Source organism: Neltuma alba, unplaced genomic scaffold, assembly GCF_004799145.2.
Source record: "Neltuma alba isolate B1F8T4 unplaced genomic scaffold, ASM479914v2 tig00012009_pilon, whole genome shotgun sequence".
In the NCBI taxonomy this organism is placed as follows: Eukaryota; Viridiplantae; Streptophyta; class Magnoliopsida; order Fabales; family Fabaceae; genus Neltuma; species Neltuma alba.
In genome coordinates, this window is record NW_021636580.1 from 570,789 (window position 1) to 592,112 (window position 21,324).

A 21,324-nucleotide genomic window follows, 5' to 3' on the forward strand; every position below is an offset into this window, starting at 1 on the left:
ACAAAGGCATCAACTGCATGTTATAGTTGATTCAGACCTATGAAGTATCTTCAGATTATAGCCCATTAGATTAGACTGTTCGCTATCTCTTTACATGCTTCACTTTGCCTGTCAAACTTAAGCCGCCAAGTCATGTGTATATATATTGAGTGTACGGCAGGGGATAAAATTTTGTCATAATCAACTTCTGTGGCAAGTGGAGCAGAATAAATACTCAACCAGAATAGAACTATATACATCTTCATCATTTCTGTTCCATTTTCTACTCAAGAAGACAGAAACTTCATACATATTCTAGGACATGAGCAACTTAAGAGCTATAAAATGTACAAACCTGAGTATAGCTATCAATCGCAGCTTTGAAGTCCTTATGACGAAAGGCAGAATCACCCTTCTTCTTTGAGTTCAACGTTTCTTGCATCTGGTTGGTCCACATTTGGAATGAAAGCTGCAGGAAGTTCAGAGCAAAAATAGAATAAGTAGATCACCCAATTTACGTGGAAAATCAGGTCAATTAACGCATGTGAAGTTCATAAAAATTCAAGTTATGTTGCATTTAACTTCATACCCATACTTCATACCCATATTCAATCTTTGAAAGGTATGTACTGCTATTTTTTTTCATTTATTTCGATTAACACATTAACAGAATACATGGCAATCATTAAAATATTGAATAAACCAAGAGTTATTCTCTACCTTTTAACACCATACCCAAATATGCGTACACCACTATGCTGAACCCAACACAAAACATATTATGAATAAGGCTCCATATAAAATAACAAAAGCAACTTGTATTGACATCAAAATCCAGAGATACATTTCTCGAAAAGGAAGAGTGAAGATGATCACAAAGTGCTAGAAGATTTAAATGATTATCATGAGCATAGAATCACACTTGACAATTTACTCCTAAGAAACAAACCTCAGTAGCAGCACCCTCATCATCTCTATACCCAAGTTTTTCAAGGACCTCATGGATGGCAGTCAAATCCATTCTTAGACATGCCTCACCAAATGGTGAAAGGCGTAAAGCATTTGTGCCATGTGGTATACCCATCAAAACATGAGAAGGAACCTGGAAAATGTTACACAGGAGTTCATTCCAACTTACTAGAGTAGGCTTTTAATTCTCAGCAAAGACCAAAACCAATGGATTGCCAAAATAAACTGTCAATGATTGGAAATTGGAAACTGAATAAAGGTGAGTAATTTTTTTTCCCCTGTCAAATGTAATACAGCGAACCACTTATAAGACAACCTCAGAATCCTTCTGTAGAGGCATTAAAGCAGAAACCAATGACTTCGGATAAGGACGCTCCCGGGGTTCTGATTGTAAACATCGTGAGGCTAAGCGCACTAACTCAGTCCCCTCATCATTTGAAAATTGTCCTTCTAAACAAGAATCTGTCAGCATCTGAAGGTTTCTGTCTCGAATCAGGTCAAGTGCCTAAGAAAAATATGAAATTAATTGTTAGATGTGCAACTTAATTAAAATCAGAGCACATTGCTTTCACTTTGAGCTAAAAATCATTATATTCAATCATTGTAGTACGATGTTCACAAACAAATGAGGTTGATGTTCCCAACAGAATAGTTTTAGCCACATAAAGAGGAATAACATCAACGATTTTTTTCTGTTTAAAAAACTGGGCTTATTACAGTCAGAAAATAGGTACATATTTATGAGAGGGTGCAATATACTTGGCATGCAGAATCTTCAATCAAGGAAAGAAGCTTACATGACTTGGAGGAATATGTTTTCCACTGAGAAGGTCAAGCAAAAGGGTTCCAAAACTATATGTTACACTTTCGGGAGTAACTCTACCTGCATGACCAGGAGACAAAAGACATTTACCATCACATAATATGTAGTTATGAAATACAAATATACAAAATAATGATAATAAATTATCATAGCTCTCAGCACTCAAATACACATCATTTTCTTTTTTTTTAGACATAGGCTGAATATCCCTAGAAATAGCATACGACAGGAAGCTTAGAGAACAAAACATGAAAGCATCAAATAGGCCTACGAACAAAGTTTAGTGACCTAGCCTTAGAATAAACTAGGAATCTTAGCAAGAGAAGTCCAAGTAACATGGTCCTGAATTTCAACCACCACACAAACATAGAGCATCGAATAATAAAAACCTGTGATGCTACGGTTTAAGGAAGAACCTGTCCTTAAATACTCAGGCGGAGTAAAAGCCAAGTTTGTACTATAACTTTTACCATCCCGACTGTTTTTCATCAAACCAAAGCATGAGAGTCTAGGATTTCCTTCCTGAAAAACAATGAGAGCATGAGGATAGTCAGTACTAACTGTTAGAAGTTTGAAAAACAAAAGTCTAGGCATTTTCACTTTCACCCACAATAGCATACTCTTTCCTTGCTTCATAGTCTGGTTTATTGGCACTTAGTTTCTTTCCTGATCTTTTATGCTTACCCACTCTTTTAAGGGCCATGAAATTAGGAAAGAAGAGTTGGTCCGATATAGTATGAGTTACCAATGCAATCTTTTTATAATTTATAATGGTGATTCCTATGTATAACATATTATCAGTGTAATATAAATGTTGACTTTCAGTTCCTTTATTTGCAATGTTTAAATAATTTAAGTAGTCCCTACCTGGAAAAGTCATCTGGGACAGGGTCTTATCACACTCTGTTTATTTCTTTCAATGTGGTGCTTTCTGCTTTCATCTTACTTAGAGGCTATAGAGTACAAAGCCTAGACTAATGCCTCTTCTATGTCCGATCATTTTCATGAATTCACTTTACTACGGACTTATTTCTTCACTAGACACGTTTATAAACTCTCTCACTTAAAACCCTAGTTAACTTTTTTGTTGATTCTACCCTAAACCCTTTCAAGCACTCCAGACCCAACTTTAAGTGATACATTTGAAAAGCAAAACATATCTTTCCTCCAAAATGGTCTTTTTTGATTGACGCCCTAACAAGTCAAATCACCCCTATCCCAACAAATCTTTGATAAGAACCCAGTCTGCTCCTTATTGGTTTAACGTTGGTCATTTTCACCAACTTTTTGAGAAACCACTAAATGAAATTTATTTATAACATCCTTTTAACCACTGTAACACAGCTTTCATAATTGCATCAATGTGGTCGCATCCTGAATATGATTTTTTGAAGATTGTTTATATATTAAAAGGCAATTGCGCTTTGTCATGAAAACAAAGCACACTCCAACTATAACAGGATTTTGTGATATTGGAGGCAATGAACTTACATCATCAAAAAGTACTCTGTAAGCATTTAGATCATGATATAGCGCACGTCCTTTGCTAGTACAATATTCTAGAGCTTGGGCAAGGTATAAAGCAACTCTTAGCCGCATTGCCCATCTCATGGGCTGAGTTTCCCCTGGATAATCATGTAAATAGCCATCCAGTAAGGTCAGTGAACCGCATTTAACTAGATAGTACCATTCAAAAGAATCATAGTTACAAGTTGTACATATGATAGGCAAAATTCCAAAGATTGATAGAAATATAAGATTGACGAAATCAAAGTGTAGATACGTTTTTACCCTGGCAATGAATGTTCCATAAATTATGGCTTGGTGAAACCAGGTTTTTACGGGTCATTGGATAGATAACCATTTAAAATGAAATTAATAATGCAAAGTCTAATGCAAAGAAGAAGAATTTGTTGCTAGTTCTGCACTTACAGTGGAACAAGTGCTTTGCCAAAGTATCATTAGGCATATATTCTGCAACAAGTAACCTCTCATCACCATCACTGCAACATCCAAGTAGATTTGCCAATCTTTCGTTCCTTAAATGTCCAACAGCCCTGGCTTCTTCCTGAAGGGGTATCAATTTTTTTTTTTTCAAAAAAAAGTTGCTAAAAGAACAAATAATGAAAACCATGCTCCAGCCCAATTGCCTATGGAAAAGAAAGGGCCAAAATGGTGAAAAAAAATTCAAGAGGTCCTATGAGTAAAACGTAAATCCTCAGAGCCATAAATCAAGCCAAGTACTTTGAACATTACTTTTTTTCTTATTAAATCACATATGCTTCCTAGATTAAGGACCATTAATCATCCCTACGCCCGTATTTTAAATGGAAAAGGAAAAATAATTTCCAAAAGTTCATAACATAAAAAACTAGAAAAGGTGACGTTAAGCACTGCATATGATATAGATGAATGGCCCAAAAAAAGGTAACTCTGAAGATGTTCCGGGAAGCTCAAAGAGAAGCCTACATACTGATTATCAGGTTTACCCTTTTTCATCTATTGACAGGTGGTAAATTTAAATAAATTCATACATCCAGGTACATGCATTATAGGAATAATCATGTCATGGCCTTGAAAAACTATATTGGGATACCAGAGTTGTTTCTTCCAGACGATGCCCGCTTATATATATATATATATATATATATATATGTTCATATATATATATATATATATATCTATCTTATGCAATTTGCTCCGATAGCTGTACTCCATAAGTTCCCTGGCATGTAGAATCTAGTTCAAAGATAACCACTGGAATCCTTCTGGTTCCCAATCTGTTTCAAATGCACAATTGTTTGCGTTCTTCTGATCAATAGTTTTATTATGATCTTCCAGACACGCTTCATATGAAAGCCTATTGGACTTTAAGTGCGGACAAGGCACAGGTTCACCGTACCTTGCGTGGAAATAATTGAGAGAGGTGCGGCAATAATTGAATTCTAGACCATTTGATCTCAGAAGCTCTACAAATATATCAAGGATTCCATTCACCTTCATGACGTAAGCTATTTTGTGAAGTCCCTCTATCATAATCTTCAACTCTTTTCAGCATTTTCTTGATAAAGGTTTTGGCAGTCAAGAGGTTAAATAAGGTAATTTCCGTAGCTATGCAATCCTAGGCCTTTGGATAGGAAATTAGTTCTGACTACAACTACTTAATCAGGAAATGGAGTGTAATTGACATAAAGCAGAAGTTAATTTCATTTTTTGCTCGTTAGATTCTTACACCAAAAAAGGCTTACTATCATATGAAAAGGTCTATTCGTCACAATTATTGGCCGTTATACAGCATGAGGTGGAGATCGTTGTTTCTGATCGAGGAGAAGTTGCTGCTCATGAACTTAAGTTATCCGATAATTTTGTGAGGACATATGAAGAGAACAGCCTAAGGCTGATTTATCTAGGAAGAAGCTGTGGATTCCAACTTTGACTTGCCACCTTGAAGGTGAGTTGAAACTTCAAGGGCCAGAAAATTGTTCACTCTGTAAATATGAGCAGGGCTGATAACTAACCCATGGGTTATTCGGAAGAGACTCTCAAAGTGCCAGATTTTTTGCTAGTTTTTTTTCCATTTTCAATTTCAGACTTGTAGAATTCTGCTTAGACTCTATACTCTGGCAGAATTATAACATTTCAATAGCATTTTCAGTTTGGTTTCCATCAAATAATGGTACACTCACCAGGTGCAGATAAAGAGACACAAATGTGTAAAAGGCAACAAGAGTACATACAAAATGAATAATATTCAATTTTGACATTCCCCACCACACAAAAGGCTTCAATGTGTCCTTAGAAGGACACAAAAAAGATTAATCATTATACTGGGAAATGCGGAAGAGTAAAAGAAAGCTTAACCAAAACAACTTTATCAAATATATAAAAATTTGGCACATAAAGCCACTTATTCTTACTGAAAATTGTCGGGCATCAGGCCAGGCTGATCTATTGAACCGTTTGACGGCAATTCGTGTTTGATTTTCTAGTTTCCCTTTATAAACCACATTTGGAGCCTTTTCTCCATGCTCAGAAACTATATTCTCCGCGGCAAATCCAGAGGTAGCCTTCCTAAGCTGATCGATTGTATATTCTTGAAATGGTGGCACATCAGTGGACTCACAATTCTCTTCATTTTCTGAAAAGGACATCAGAACTCCGTGACTGCAGCACTCTCATGGTAGTAAGAACAAAAGATGCACACATACCAAAACTTACCACCAATGTTTGCTTCAGGAACTGGACCACTCTGCTCTATACCCGAGCAGCATGCTGATAACTTGGAAAAATCACACCCCATCTTAAACCTAGAATATATTGGAGATTACTAGTTAGCGTAGATGCTTCAAATTTACCAAACTCCCCATTAGTCACAACATAAGTGGAGTTAATCACAACTTTCTACTGAAAAGGCCCATTACCGATTAAACTACAGTAGGATTTGTTATTAAGGTTTCAGTTGACGGTGTTACATATTTTGATTTCCCAGTTGCCTCAAATAAAAATATCACGAAATAGAAAAACAATTCCCGAGCAGGCCGGTACTCGGAAACGATGGTAGAATCACGCGTCAAGATTTCATAATTGAATGTCACTTTGAAGCTTTTTTAAGCTCCCAGTCGATGTTGGGGGTGGCGGACTCCTCGCACTTGGCTGTGACGATAGCTACCCAAAGCATATACCTGTAACTAGCATCGAATAAGTAGAACGAGATTGAATATTCAGCATTAGAGCAACTTAAGAGCCAACCTTGGGAAGCGAATCAATACTCGGTCAATTCAGCTCACCGTTGCTTCCACAATTGTCAATACCCAATAATAAAACCAGCCCTGTGAAGCTCAAAACATCAATTCAAGTAAAATGCGTCAGTCCAGCATTGAAATGACAAAAAATCAACCATACCTCTGTGAAAGCAGCCAATGAACTAGTTTTGCAGAATCGAAGATCTCAAGTAACAAGCAAGGAGCATACATATGCATCAAAGCAAGATGAATTTAAAGAGGAATTGGAGGAAACCCGATAAGCATCGAGTACCTCAACAAACCGAGCGTTTCCTCGACCTCGATTCAGTCAAAAGTCAGGAAAAAGTGAATGATCTTTCGTTTCTTGTTGTGATTTTGGCGTCTGTCATATAAATTTAACTATAGTTATCATTAAAAATGCTTTCAAGAAAGTAAGCTGAGTCCTGAATTCCTGGTCTTCGCCTTCTAGTGTTTCTTGGGCGAATATTAGAATTTTCAATTTCAATTTTTTTGCTAATTGAAATTCAAAATTGTATTACATAGTAAATAAAAATTCTTATTACCCTCACTTTGCTTTGCCGCGTGCATGATGATTTGTCAGGCCTTTCTGTATTTTCCGCCGACATCCATTTTTTCTTTAGGCTTTTCACACGTAAGGCCCTATTCCAAATTCTCCAATCATCTGATCTCCTCAAAAACGCAGTTTTTTTTTTTTTTACTTTAGTAATATTAATGCATTTTTCTTTATCAAAAAATGGTAACTCGTGACAAAATTAAGATTGAAAGCGAAAATGAAAGTGCGCATAAACTCTACAATTAAAATTTTAATCTGGCCTCTTTAAATTTAGAAAATGAAATTTATAATACTGCTTTGCTGTTATTTTTTGATATATGAATAAATGAATACAAAATGTTTAATTTGAAAATTTAAATAAATCCAGGCTCGTACAAAGGAAAATACTTATTGCAAGTCAAAACTCAAAATTAATATCATAAATTAAATTTTATTTCTCATTTATTGCTCTGAATAGGTATGCAATGAATGATATGGATGACATGTCTATATTTCATGGAAATAACACATTTTTTTAGGCAAAAAATGTACACCCATTTCTCTTGACAGGCTGTTTACATGCATAATTTGATCACTGTTTTTGACTCTGACATAATTTAATAAATTGAATCTCCCTTAATGCCAAAAAAAAAAAATCTGCCAAATATGTTTTTTTCCCTTTAGGGTGCAGAATTTATAATTTGCTCATCGAAATTTAGTTAAGTTCAATAAAGCTTAGTTATTATTCTTATGCAACGTTTTGTTTTGAAGGCAAACCCATCCATGAAAAAAAAAAAATTTATTCCGTTGAACGTTAGTGTTGAATCCATTAATTAACCTATTTATTTTTATTAATAGTATTATATCTAACTTTTGTTTTTTGGGAAAATCAAATTGTGAAACGCTGGTGGCTTGATACTCACGTTTTGCAGGCTCCCTGTTTCAAGTACCCGCTGGCTGCCGTGGCAGGCTTTTCCTAATTTTTAAGCAACTGAAAAGTAAAAATATAACCCACGATTTTAGGTGGGAAAAAAAAAAAAGCCTACGATTTGTGAAACTAAATAAAACTTAACGGCTGAATAATTAATCAATGTTAATGTGTATAATGAAATTCAATGATGAACATGATATTGTTTATCAACCATACTTCTAATAGCAAATTTTCACTTTCATCCTTTTTTGTCGGTCTCATTTTTTGATGTGATATGTTCATTTTTTAAAGAATTTTTCGATACAAGCATTAAAATTATTTTAATATCCCGAGGTTCAAATTTTATAATTTTTCGATATAAATTTTATGCATAAAAAACTTATGTTTGTGAGAATTACTATGTTTTATCTGACAAATTATTACCAGTTGAACCTACCAACTTTTTAAAATTATATTTTATTCTAATCAGAGAATCTAACCCTAAAAGGAGGAAGTGGCGAGGTCCTCTTTCAAAGATTTTGTAATCTCGAAAAAAAAAAGAAGCCCAGATGTAGGTTATATTACTTAGCAATCCATTAAAATTAAACCAATTTATTTGACCATTGAATTTTTGTCAGCTTAAAAGAAAATGCCAAGTCCGATGTAGGAAACAGCAACGTGAACAAAAGAAGAGTTCAAGTCCTCTAAGGATTAAATATTACAATGCTTTTAATATTGTCTCTGAGCTGTGTCTGTCTCTCTCTCTCATTTTCTATTATCTGTCAGGTCATATAAAATAACAAAAAGGATCGGTGAAGAGAAAATGAGACACCTGTTTGTGTCAGGATATTTTGCGAAAGACAGGAAATAAACTGATAATGAATTTTCTTGAAGTGTGTATGTGTCTGTAGAGTATTGGATTCAGATTCAGATTAAAATAAACATATTTTAAAAAACCAGCATAAATCAAATCATGTATTTGCTGGTAAAAAAAAAAAAAATCAAATCATGTATGTGTTTAAACTCGAATGAACTCAAATGAAGACAAAACTAATGGAACACGGCAGAAAGTTCCCCTTGAGGGTGGTTGGTACGTGAGTATGAGTTGGGGTAAGAAATACAGGATTAGTATAAAGGGACTCGTTTCAAAAGATAAATTGGGTCAAAAACCAAGACGGTTGATCTGACTCAGTCATCATCCTGTAGCCGAACAGATCACGACCGGACCAAGGCGCGTTTCTGATGGAGTTGGGTTGTCTAGTTAATCTATATGTAACATCTGTTAATGTTAGAACAAAACTGTGGCCCTGATTCGCCTGTTTTCTTTTTCCCCTAAAATTTTGGTCCATAGGATGGGTGGATGAAATTCTAGTCTCATAAAATTGGCTTTATGTACCAACAAAAATTAGATCTAATAAAAAGTATTAGTCCCTCATAACATAGTAAACTAATTCGAATCCCTATTCAAAGAAGCGTCTACATTTAGTACCTAATAATAGCTGAATATGATTACCTCTTATTGAAATTGAAAGATACACATGCCTATGAAAAAAATGGCTTTATGTACTGTATTTGAAAAGAAATGGAAAGAGGAAAACAGGATACAAGAATGTAATTATAATACTTGGATTTGAAATTAAAATATATCTAATTTCAGCTTCATTTAAAGGATACCATACTAATAGTCAGCGGATCAAATTATCGTCTTATACTTAAGTTTAGATTTAAAATTAAATCAAAAATCACTCTCTTTCTCATTTATGCAGAGTCCGCATACATAAATCTGCAGAAGATCTGTGCCATAGGAGAAGTCAACTTCATATTAAAGTTCGCAAATATCTTTACAAAGCTTAAGGCCTGGGGTCCAATATTAGAAGCAAGCATTTTCTGCTAAAAAATGTTGGGTGTATTCATCTTTGCTTCTAATTTAAATAGTAACCGAGCGACCTTCAAGTTACTTCGATTTTAACTTGTAATGCTGAGATTGCACATCAATCATCAATGGCCCCGGAAAAAAAAGTACATCAATGGCGCTGAGTGGGAAAGCTGCCACAGTTGGATGGAGCTTTCAAACTAAAACATTGACTATGATAACATACAAACTACTTGCAGGCTAGAGTTTGCAAACGCCTCATCCAATACAAGGTTCTAGCCAACGTGAGCCATTGCTCCGATTATATTATAGATGACAATAATAAGCACCTAGTACTAGTAATAATTCCCATCGGTAAAAATACTCTAGAGAATCCAAGTGGCATCCTGATCATTGCCATCGTTTAGGAGGGGCCTTCACTGAAGTTGAGCTACCGGTAGCCGTCTTCTTGATGCCTACGTATGTTAGATTAGGAAGTTCGTGAGAGCAAACCAAAGGTAATTTATTGGGGAGAATATCAGTAAAAACCAAGAATACGTAGTTAGGCGTACTCACTTGAGGAAACCTTTGAGGAACTTCTATTCATCGATAACCTGGAAGATCTTGTTGGTACCTTTTGTAGAACTTCTGCGGCTTTGGGAATTTTGGACGCCACAGTGGATCTGAATTCAACCAGAACAAATCTACCAGGTTAGCTTTAAATAAAGATGGCAAGAAAGCAAGTCAAAGCAACTACAGGACCCGGAATGAAAACAAAGGTAATTATGCTTCGTCCATAAGATAAACTTGAGAAATATTACTTTAAGTTTTTAATATAAGAGCTAAATAATTAATTTGCGGACATCGAAAAAAATAGTCAAGTTAGTTAGCCTTTTCTGAAATACCCCTACCAATCATGCATTTGGAAATTATCCTTTCATGAAAACTTTTTAACATACGCAATCATTATAAGGATTACTTGGGGGCAAAATGGATAAATACTGTAGACAAAGTAGATTGAGATCTTATATTTATAACTAAATTAAATTTCTAACTAACTCTTATATTAAGTACCGGAGCTAGTAGTAATAATAATACTCACTTCTCTTTGTTTGCAGCTGACAGGTTGTCTGTTGTTGTGCTCTTACTTGGGGTAGTTTCAGCTGGCTTCTCCGCTTCCGGGAAGAGAGTGTACTCCACAATGCTGCAGATTGAACCATCAGTTTCTGTTCCCATTGAAAGACCACCGTCAGATATATCACTTAATCTCTCTTCAGAATCTGCCTCTCCAAATCCCAAGAGATCAATGTCGTCATTGACATTCTGACTTGTATCTTCTTTGGATGATTTGAACAGGGGGGAACTGGGCTTGTTCCTGAGATCGTCCATTGACTGATGAGAACCAGTTTCCGAATGCTTATCACTATACTCTGAGCAGTTGTCCATGTCAGAAGTTGCTTTTTCACCAACTCGCAAGGCCCCAGCTCCAGAAAGTCTTGTGCTATGCCTCGAAGTTCCAGTGGAATGTCTCCGTGGAGATGATGACGCATACCTCATCATCCCACGTTTAGCAACACTGAGATTTGTCCTGAGCTGCTGCAACCGCTCAATCTCTTCATCCTTCCTAGCAAGTGCATCTTTGAGGGATGTTACCTGCAAGAAAAATCATCAAGTCAAAGGTCACTTACAAACAATAGTGAAGTATCAGTTCAAGCCAAATTGTTTCACTTCAAAAATAAAAAATGGTTTCACTTCACAATTACAGGCATCAATGAACCATGAATAGTTCCCGGCCTCCAAAAGAAATCCTAAGGAAGAATAGAATGTTTTTCTTCATTCTTCTACCCAACAACATTCTCACGCCGGGGATAAGAAAGACAAGCCTACCTTCCTGATGCATGCAATTTCTGCATCCTAGGCAGCAAACAGTAACAAAACGAGCGCACATAGTAATATTGACAAAGAGACGTGTTACTACGCAAACCAACACTTCCATATAATGACCTAAAAATATCTGCTTTTCCAAATGTGCACTTCAGGTTGCACCCTTTTTTGTGGGGAGCCTCGCAGGAGTGAGAATGACCAACGAAATTCAACTTTTTCTCTTCTGGTTCTAAGGGAAAATAAAGGTGGGCCAACACGCAATTTTCTTTTATGTTTGAATTTTTGTGCTCTTCCTCCGTAATTCAAACAGCGGAAAAATAATTTCTTTTTCTTTCCCCTTTCATTATCTTCCAAACCAAACAAATTTAATTTCAGAGCTTAGTCCGCCGTACATATACCTATGCAGGCACGGCACTTACAGCAAGAGTGACTAGCATCCTAAAACTTAATGGTTTACTGATAACAGGACATTGACAGTATTCGCATAAACTAGAATATACATGCAACATGCAATCAAAATTTAAAGTAACCTGTTCTAAGAGTTCTTTGACATCCCTTCCCTCTCTATTACTACGAGCAGCACCCAGCTCAACACCTGAAACCCTCACGGCAAACTTCAAGGTGCTTATCGTTTCAGAATACGAAGCAGTGTCAGGGTTAAGCTGTACAAACATGAGGGTTTTTGCTTGACCACCTAAAAGAAAAGAGGAAAGAAAAAAGATACAGTTAGTATGACTTGTAGACATGCTATGTTTTAAACAAGTTACAAAACATAACAAATTGCATGCTGATACAATAACGATCAAATAAAGATCTAGAGTGACATTACCTAACGAACTTTGAAGAAGTTGAGTCAATTTACTATTTCTATAAGGAACATGTGGACTCTTTTGTGCTAGAGCAGAAATCACATCTCCAAGTGCTGATAGTGATTTATTTATATGTTGTGCCTCCTTAAGCCTATCTCCTGTGGCTTCAGAGCGCTCTACTCTCTCACTCCCTGCAAGATCTACAAGATGTAGACATCCACGCAATAAAGTGTTGGTCTCCAAATCCGTGCCACGAACATGAACAGTAAGAACACTATCACATGATTATACAAATGTTATGAATTTCAAGCGTTAACTATTGTGAAACTAGGACATTAGAAAATCTCAGAACTGTGAATACAACCTATGTGATCTGCTACTTCTTTCATTTAAGGCTGTGGAACCAGTTACCCGATTCATTAGTCCAATGTTCATCAACTCCAGCACATCCGTCATTGAATTCACAGTATGCAAGCTTGCATCAGGAACAACCAACCCATTTGGTTGGGCAGAATTCCAAATCCCAAGTGTGTGCAAGTCAAGGAATAATATTTACGTTGACTTTCCTTGAAATCCAAGGAGAAAGTAAACAATAAAAAAGTTATGCGTGCATATACTCAGATGCCCACATATGTGATTCTGTGCAAACACGAGGAAGGACTTGCGTGATCTTAAAAAAATTTGGAAAATTAATCATTTGGTCCCTGTAGTTAGGCACCATTAAAATTCAGTCCATGAACTTTGATTAAGTGCAGCTAAGTCCTTTTAGCTTTTACTCATTTAAAACTCGATTTCTGAACTTTGACTGGACACAACTCATTCTCTATGGTTTTAATTTTTAAAACATTGGTCCCTAACATTTAAGAAATAATTTTGGTCTTTATAATTTATTTTTGAAATAGAGGGACTAACATCTTAAATAGTCACAAATATAGGGATTGAATTGTATTGATTCAAAATCCAAGGAATAAGTCTTAAACAATTCAAAACTACAAAAATTGAGTTGCATCGAGTTGAACTTTGACTTAGTCAAAACTCTAAAGACTCAATGATTAATTTTCCCAAAAACTCAGTATGAAAAGATAAAACACAAAAATGGTAAGGATATCTTTTTGAGGACCATTTGTAGATAGTAAATCACGAACTTGTTCATTATAAATCTCAACCATTTGAACACCAACTTCATAAACTATAGAGCCTTTTCTACTTTGGGAAATATGGAAAAGATCATGTAGCGCTCGATAATTGACTCCCCAGTCTGATTTTGACGATAGGCTAGGTCCACTCTGGTGGAAGAAAATATCGTGCAAGTTATATCTTGTGAAATTTGAAACCATGCATGCGGTCAAAATATGAACAAATAAACAAATCGCGTACCATTGTATATGTCTTTCCTGAGCCAGTTTGACCATAAGCAAATATGCAGACATTGTACCCGTCAAGTACAGAACGAATTAGTGGTTGGGTGTCCATGAAAACTTCTTCTGCGAGCATAAAAGGTTGATGCATTAGATGAATACTATCAACTCCATCAGTCCAACAACAACAACTAAATAATAGCATTACTATGAAGTATGAACTAGACAAAAAACAATGGGTTACCTTGACTTGCTGTTGGACCAAAAACCTTGTTGAATTTAAAAAGCTTACGACTCTCTTTTCCTTGTTTGAGAGGATTGCTGACAACTAATTCTCCATTATCACCAATCAATTCAATGGTTGTCTGGTTTTGACTTTGCCCCGGAAGAAAGGGTCTTATTCGACAATATACCCGGATATTTCCTACTCAGAAATGAAGCTTGTTAAAAAGAGACATGGAGGGGAAAACAGAGATAGCAGATCAGCAATATAGCAAAGTAACACGAGCAGGCCAACTCAGGGATAGGCCTCAATGCAAAACACTGATAGGCAAACAAAGCTATTTACCTTTCAAGTCTTGAACTTCGTTATATAATTTCCGATTTTCTGTTAGAACTACATGATAATTTTCAGCAGCTTCAGCTAGACTCTTGAGCTTCATCCCTAAAAATATTAACACATCTTGTAAATGCAAATTCAATAAAAAATAAATAAATGATAAACGTTTCTCGATTTTAAACAATCTTTCCTACCCAAATACTTGAATTCTTCTGAGTAGCTTCTTTTTGTTTTCAGCACATCATCTTTTACAGATTCCATCGCAGCTCTCAAGTCCTGTACAACAGGAAAGATTAAGGGTGCAAGTTTTGAAAAAATAAAACCATAAGGGTGGTGAACATAATAACAAACCTTGAATGCTCCGAATTGGTGGTTAATGAAACTTTGATAGGTATTCTCTTTGTTCTTCCATCTAAGAGATTTAGATTCCATAAGTGCCTCCAATTTGTTGGCTTGATTCCCTGCATCAGCAAGACCACGTTCTAGTTCCCATATCCTCTTCTCGTATTCAGATTTGCATTCTTCAGCACATAATTCTGATTGCATACGGAGCTCTTCATGTGCTTTTTTGACCATTTCCAATTCTTGCTTTAACGCAGAAATCTCAATTTCAGCATGAACTTTTTCTTGTTTTAAACGAGCAACATCCTGCTCATCAAGTTTGTTTTTCTCCTCCATTTTAGTTTTCTCAACTTGAAGAGCAAACTGAAATACAGATAATTGCATCAAGTTAGTAGTTAATACAAATTATGTTAAGATTACCTGTATCACAAATTTTCAGAAGCTTCAACTAACGTTAGAACTATGAATTAAATAATTTAAATAATTAACGCAGTGACAAACAGCCAAGCCTCTTCAGTGCATTAGTATTTAATGGTATGCCAAGTTGATAGTCACTCATAATTGGTTTTTCTTCAATATGCAAATAATGATGAGTAAATCCCCAGGTGTGGTCTATTGGTAGGGGCTACAAATAGCAAAAGGTCGAATATTCAAACATCTTCTCCGTCAAGTGCCCTAAAAAAGTAAGGAATAGTGATAGATAAGCTTGTATTAAAGCTATAACGACACTGAAAATAACAAGAATTAAGTTCAACAAAGAAATGAGGATCTATATTGATAGCTTATTCCGCCATGTTCAAATTAAAGATAGGGCAGGGGATTGGTTTGAACCTTCAACTGCTGTAACCAACTTTTGACAACCTGCAGAGAGTAGAAACAACTTTAATATTAATTATGCAGACAATAAATTTAACAACAGCAAAAGATACGGCAACGTAACAAAAGAAAACTAGAAGTTTTGATAAGACACACATACAACCCTATTGATAAAGAAAAAAAGAAAATACCTCACTCTCTTCAGTTGTTCCTGTTGCCAGAGTTTCAAGTGCATTTATTTTCAGTTGGTACTTCCCTTCACGAACCTTGAAAAGACTGTTTTGCTGCAGATACAAAACAACATAAATATCATCCATTAAAAACAATCAAGAAAAAGATCAAGAAAAAAAAATGCATAAAGAACGTATATATTACATTTTTCAGGCTTTCCGCTTGATTAGAAAAACGCCACTCTATCACTTGAAGAATTTTTCTCAACAGGAATGCTGCATGCTGAGACTACAAACACAAATTGAAAAGGAAAATACAAATACTGCTCAGTAATGAAGAAAGTGAAAGCATGCAAGAATAACAAAACTGATTTGTGTCACATATTTATTGCAGAGATTGGACAGTGCTCTGGGCTCTTACTTGAGGCACATCTCCATTCTTTCTTCCAAAGATATCATCCATAATCCTATTTCCTATGTTAAAAAGCGTCTGAGTCGAAGCATTCTGCAGGGGTGAAAAACTAATGCCTGAGGATCATGTATTTGTTTACAACAGAACATGTAACAACACAATTTAATGATAAACATGGTAATAGAGGGGACATAGACATGGACAAGTGGCTCTTTGGCTTACATCTAAACTGTTTGATTTGAGTAATTCCATAATTTTTTCATCAGAAAGATCCACATGCCATCCTCGTTTCAACTGTAAGAGTTCTTTAGACTTAGATCCAACATAATGTGCTTCATCTGCAGGGAGAACATAAGTATAGTAAACCAAATTGCACCAGAAGGTTTGAATTCAAATTGCATTGGCATAGTTAAACAAAGGAATTATATTAGGAATAGATCCAGTTTTCTCCCACTACCTTCAATGGCCTGTGGTTTTTATCCTTTTTTTTTTCCCTAGGCCAATACTATAGGCCGTGCTGTTCAAAGTTCTCAAGTTGTATCACGTGTGAAGGTGACCAAGTTATGGCACAAATTTGAATGCGTGATCTTCATAGTCTACTTGAGACATTTAACACATAAACACAAAAATATATGTGAAACCGAAAAATTGAAAAGTTCACAGACAAAAATCAGCATATGATGCTTTAGTTTATCACAGCTACTCTACCCACTAAGTGAAACTCACACTATCCTTTTGTTCCAGTTCCATAAGAAAAGGATCATACCTGATAGGACAGAACCCTCAACTTCATGTTCGAAATTTGAATCACCAGAAAATTTTAGCCTCTCTTCACTCCCATGGGCCAAGTATGCTAGATCTGATTGATCCCACCTCTTTCTGGAAAGCTTTTGGATATGTTCTCTCTTAACATTTGAAGCAAAATGAGTTTTCAAACCCTCAAGGTACTGCAATACAGGCCCTACCGATCCCTGCATATAATCTCATACCAGAAATAACATTGGAAAAAACTTGGAAAGGAAGACAGATAACAAGGGACTATTGAATTTCAGTTTCATGTTTTTGGTCAGTGCAACTCAATTTTGAAGTGTGAAAGTGCGTAGGAGAGAAGAGAATTCTTTGACTCACTAAGCTATTTAATGAGATTTTGAGGTCCAAGAAAATGTTAGGGCAGCGGAGGAGAAGCACTTTAATGCCTATATACAAGAATAAAAAAGGAAATCCAGAATGTGTCAACTACTAAGGGATAAAACTTATGAGCCATGCTATGAAATTATGGGAAAGATTGATTGGACACAAATTAACAAAATGAGACTTGGATTTTAGTGAACCAATTTGGACTTTTGTCAAGACAATCTACAATACAGGCTATCTATTTCCTAAGGGGTTGATAGATCATTATTGGAATTAAAAAAAAAAAAAAAGGAAAGAAAGAAAGAAAGAAACTTATATATAATTTCTAACAGCCTAGAAAAAGCTTATAATCATGCACCTAAGAGAAATGCTATGGAAAGCCCTGGGAAAGAAAGGCATCCAAGTTACTTATATTAAAGCTTTAAATGATATGGATGAAGGGGCAACAATTAGTGTAAAATACTTGAAGGCAAGACAAAGGACTTCCTAATGAGAATGGGTTCACATTAAGTATCATCCTTGAGTCCTTAGTTGTTTGACCAAGTTTTGGATGTAATGCCAAAGCATGTTCGCAAGAATATCCCCAAATGCATATTCTTTGCACATGATAAAGTTCTAGTTAAGGAGTCAAGACTCAGGAGAAAAAGGTTAACTCTAAGCATGAGCTATGGGGATGGACATTGGAATTGAAAGATTTCGCGTAAGTAGGAATGAGACAAAACATAAACAATGCAAATTTAACAAAAGGAAAATCAGAAATGATTTGGAGGTAAAAATTAGAGATCAACCAATAGCACAAGATTTAGGCATCTGGAATTAATATAACAAAATAATAGTAAAATTGCTGGAGATGTTACGTAAGTGATACAAGCTAGGTACTTGGAATCAAGAAAAGCATCATAAGTTCTTTGTGATCACAAAGTACCTACTAAGCTAAAAGAGAAGTTATAGTACTGCTATAAGACCAACAATATTATAAGAGCAAAAGGTTGAGTAGCAGAAATGAGCATGTTGAGATGAATGTGTGGTTGTCAACAAAAGTGAAAATTTTGCAATGATTCTATATGATAAAAAAAGTTTGGACATGTACATATCTATTAAGGGAAAAATGGTAAAGAAATCATTTAAGGTGGTTCAAATATGTGCATAGAAGGCTAATGAAAGTGCTAGTGAGGAGGGTTGAGAAAATGGTCTCTATCCCTATGAAGAGTTGGTTAAGCACAATAATATTGTACGATCCATGTAACCTGTCTCACTTAGTTCAAAGCCTAAACAAATCTAGAGGACAAACTGAGAGTACTTGTTTCCTCATCCAGGAGAGAAATGTAAAGGAATTAATGTCATGCTCCCAAGTTCCAGCGGTCAATGTGACAAGACTACCTACAGCCAGGTATTCTTTAGCCAACCCTCCAATCAAGCGTGAACAAAGAGTCCCAGTGTCCCATACCTAGTTAATATTGCAATCTTCCTTCTTCAACAAAACCCAACTTTTCAATTATTTCTTCAGATTATATTTCACAAAGAAACTTCTTATACCTGCTCTAGCCTTGACAAATCAAATCCAGGCAATCCCAGCTCATCCATGGCCTGTAGAAACTTTCTAATGTTTACTTGCTCATCCAAGGAATAACCTCCCTGAAGTTAAAAGGCAGTTTCTTAGAAGAAATATAATATGAAAAATATACCCTAACATAAATGACAGTGCAACTGAAAAGAAAAACCAAACCAAGAAGTTATATAGAATAATCAAACAATTTGAAATGATGATGATGATGATTAAAAATATATAAGCTTAAAGCAAACTGAAGGAAAGTCCTACTACTTCCACTGAACCAGGAATCAGCTTGTCCAAAATGCTGCATAATACAGATCCATCCCTCAGCAATGCCCTTAGTTCCTCCTCTGAAGTTTCTATAGGCAGATTTAAGTGAGGAAGCACACTATTTATCCACTCCACCAGAGATTCCTGCCGGCTGCCTGAAAGCAAATTGTAATCTAGAGTTGTGCTAAGGGGGATGGGATACGCATAATCAAGACATCAGAGACTAAGAGCTTGGTCATCTTTAAGCGTACCTCTGAAAGCTTCTATTGGGTTAACATCACCAGGATAACCATTTAAGCTGTCAACTCCCCTGTTTCCCAGTTCTTTTTGTTCCAACTGCATGTCTATCTTAAACACACGGACTCCAGTCCTTCTGATTGGCTATGCCTGCACACTACTACAAGAAGACATCTAGTAAGCACATCTAAATCCAAATAATTTAGTATCCTAGGTAGATGGGTGAGAAATTTATCCAAAGATACTTGACAAAAATTTGTCCAAAATCGGGACCAAGGATATCTAAGAAACCAAAGTTTAAAATGCTGTAATGAAATTTTTTAAGCCTCTAAGATGTTTCTCGTTTTTCTGGAGGCTACTCACCAGCATATAAAGATTAAAAACTAATATGGAAAGATAGCATGACAAGATTATTAACGCTACATCTTATCATGGTGTACAGTGTCAGTCCAGCTGAATCATGTTGTCTTAAAGAAAAAGAGAAATGAAAACTTGTCATGGTATGAATGATGTTTTGAGCTCATTAATTCCAGCTGCCTCAGCTGTCCGAAACCGTGATAAAATTACGGCCCGGAAGTGGATATACCCACACCGGAAAAAACAAAAATTAAGAATTTGACAATTGACAAGACATATTATATTTCAAATCACAGCCACATTGTTAACCAAAAGAAAATAAAAGAAAGATAGAAGCAGATCAGCGGGAACCTATTTTAGGGAAGAATTGAGGGACAAACCTGAGGAACAGAGAGCTATAGTGCCACGCTTTGGATATATGAAAGGAGAGCTCAAACGAAACAGAGAATCGACGAGACAACAGATTCATCTATCCAATGTAGATATTAACCTACAATGCAGATGGAACAGCGCGGTTTTAGATCGATCCAATCCCATATATCTTTACGAAGTCGGAAAAAACTTTTGATTGGAAGAATCACAATTTGGGTCCGAAAATTTAGAGAGTGGAGCGGATATGACGTTCAGGGGCAAGTCTCATTTGTTTGTTTGCTGATCTTTTTTCAAATGAGGATCTTGGAGACGCATTTGGAACCTGGAAAATGCAAGCCAAACTAAATCGTTTGAGTTTCGATGTTTTAACTGCCTTCGGTGAAATGACAGGATGGATTCTAATTTTGTTCAAGTTTTTCTGCATTCCCAATTTCCCACCCTTTTTGATAAACCAATTTCCCACCTAACTCGATTTGGACAAAAAGGAAAAAACGCATACGCTGTATTGTAGAGTTATTATTTGCACTTTGCATTGATTGAAGCGGGAAATGAAAAAATATATAATTAAATGCAAGAAAATTAATGAGGATGCTAATTAACATATCAAATCACATTAAGTTATTTTCTTTTTATCTATTAACGATACAAAGTAACAGCTAAGGTGCCATGCACATGATATGAAATAAAAACTACATCATTATTTACTTTTTAGATATAAATGACACAAGTAATATTCACTTGAATTTCAAAATGACGAATTTTAGCTATGTTTAAAAATTCAGCTGCCAAATGTATAAAGATAGTTACTACCTCCGGTCCTTAATATAACGTCTTGTTTGACTTTTATTTTGATTTTAAATATAAGACTTTAATCCACTTTGCTTATCATATTTATGTATTTTTTCTAATGTAGCTCTTTTAACAATTATAGTTATAGCCAATACATTTGATTAATAAATATATTTTAGAAAAGACAACACATATTTATTACAAATAACTAATTTATTTTTTTCTTAATCTTTTCAAATTAGTCAGCTAATTTTTATAATTAGAATCGGTAATAAATACAGAGATTATATCATGCATACAACTTATATATGTGCATGCTTTTTTATGGATTATACAGAGTCATAAAATACAAAACACCAAAATACTTATAAACAATAAATATACTTTATTATAAATTCACTTATTGATAAAAAAAAGATATTGATTTCATCACTA

The 21,324-nt window shown here is 35.4% G+C and overlaps 3 protein-coding genes across 10 annotated transcripts in view; all 3 read right to left on the reverse strand.

Annotated features, from left to right (window-relative positions):
* LOC114721002 (serine/threonine-protein kinase BSK7) overlaps positions 1-6,978 on the reverse strand; it is a 7,806-nt gene extending 828 nt beyond the window's left edge. Inside the window, exons 1-12 of one of the 4 annotated variants that reach the window (XM_028906771.1) lie at positions 6,674-6,956; positions 6,521-6,600; positions 6,317-6,453; positions 5,990-6,078; positions 5,689-5,909; positions 3,704-3,839; positions 3,263-3,396; positions 2,188-2,293; positions 1,746-1,831; positions 1,265-1,453; positions 929-1,081; positions 335-448 (exon numbers count right to left, since the gene is read on the reverse strand). In XM_028906771.1, coding sequence (XP_028762604.1) covers positions 335-448; positions 929-1,081; positions 1,265-1,453; positions 1,746-1,831; positions 2,188-2,293; positions 3,263-3,396; positions 3,704-3,839; positions 5,689-5,909; positions 5,990-6,071 — 1,221 coding nt within the window. In that variant the 5' untranslated portion in view covers positions 6,072-6,078; positions 6,317-6,453; positions 6,521-6,600; positions 6,674-6,956. The other 3 variants (XM_028906770.1, XM_028906769.1, XM_028906772.1) reach the window with 3 other exon arrangements.
* LOC114721005 (small heat shock protein, chloroplastic-like) overlaps positions 1-10,006 on the reverse strand; it is a 23,939-nt gene extending 13,933 nt beyond the window's left edge. Inside the window, exon 1 of the mRNA XM_028906776.1 lies at positions 10,000-10,006. Coding sequence (XP_028762609.1) covers positions 10,000-10,001 — 2 coding nt within the window. The 5' untranslated portion in view covers positions 10,002-10,006. The remainder of the gene's footprint in view (positions 1-9,999) is intronic.
* Positions 9,940-20,440, reverse strand: LOC114721001 (kinesin-like protein KIN-14J). Of its 5 annotated transcripts, none has more exons than XM_028906765.1 (22): positions 20,109-20,440; positions 19,386-19,528; positions 19,132-19,307; positions 18,849-18,947; positions 16,945-17,149; positions 16,401-16,516; positions 16,188-16,271; positions 15,972-16,055; positions 15,788-15,880; positions 15,612-15,641; positions 14,790-15,143; positions 14,633-14,714; positions 14,448-14,543; positions 14,124-14,303; positions 13,899-14,005; positions 13,630-13,807; positions 12,886-13,048; positions 12,542-12,795; positions 12,243-12,406; positions 10,931-11,481; positions 10,405-10,511; positions 9,940-10,304 (listed from the first exon to the last, which is right to left on the reverse strand). In XM_028906765.1, the coding sequence occupies exons 2-22, from the start codon at positions 19,474-19,476 to the stop codon at positions 10,240-10,242; spliced, it is 3,279 nt and encodes a 1,092-aa protein (XP_028762598.1). In that variant the 5' UTR covers positions 19,477-19,528; positions 20,109-20,440; the 3' UTR covers positions 9,940-10,239. The 5 variants fall into 5 exon arrangements, with proteins under 5 accessions (XP_028762598.1, XP_028762600.1, XP_028762599.1 ...); XM_028906767.1 differs by having other exon boundaries at positions 19,132-19,289; positions 19,386-19,531; XM_028906766.1 differs by having other exon boundaries at positions 19,135-19,307; positions 19,386-19,531.
* Between the last annotated feature and the right edge of the window lie 884 nt (positions 20,441-21,324).

Excerpts from the sequence above, each read along its gene's own strand:
- LOC114721001 (XM_028906765.1), bottom strand. The coding sequence starts at position 19,476 with ATGCAGTTGGAACAAAAAGAACTGGGAAACAGGGGAGTTGACAGCTTA. Across the intron at positions 13,808-13,898 it reads CAGGAAAGACATATACAATG|AGTGGACCTAGCCTATCGTC; the intron begins GTACGCGATTTG and ends TTCTTCCACCAG. Across the intron at positions 12,407-12,541 it reads ACTTCTTCAAAGTTCGTTAG|GTGGTCAAGCAAAAACCCTC; the intron begins GTAATGTCACTC and ends CTTTTCTTTTAG.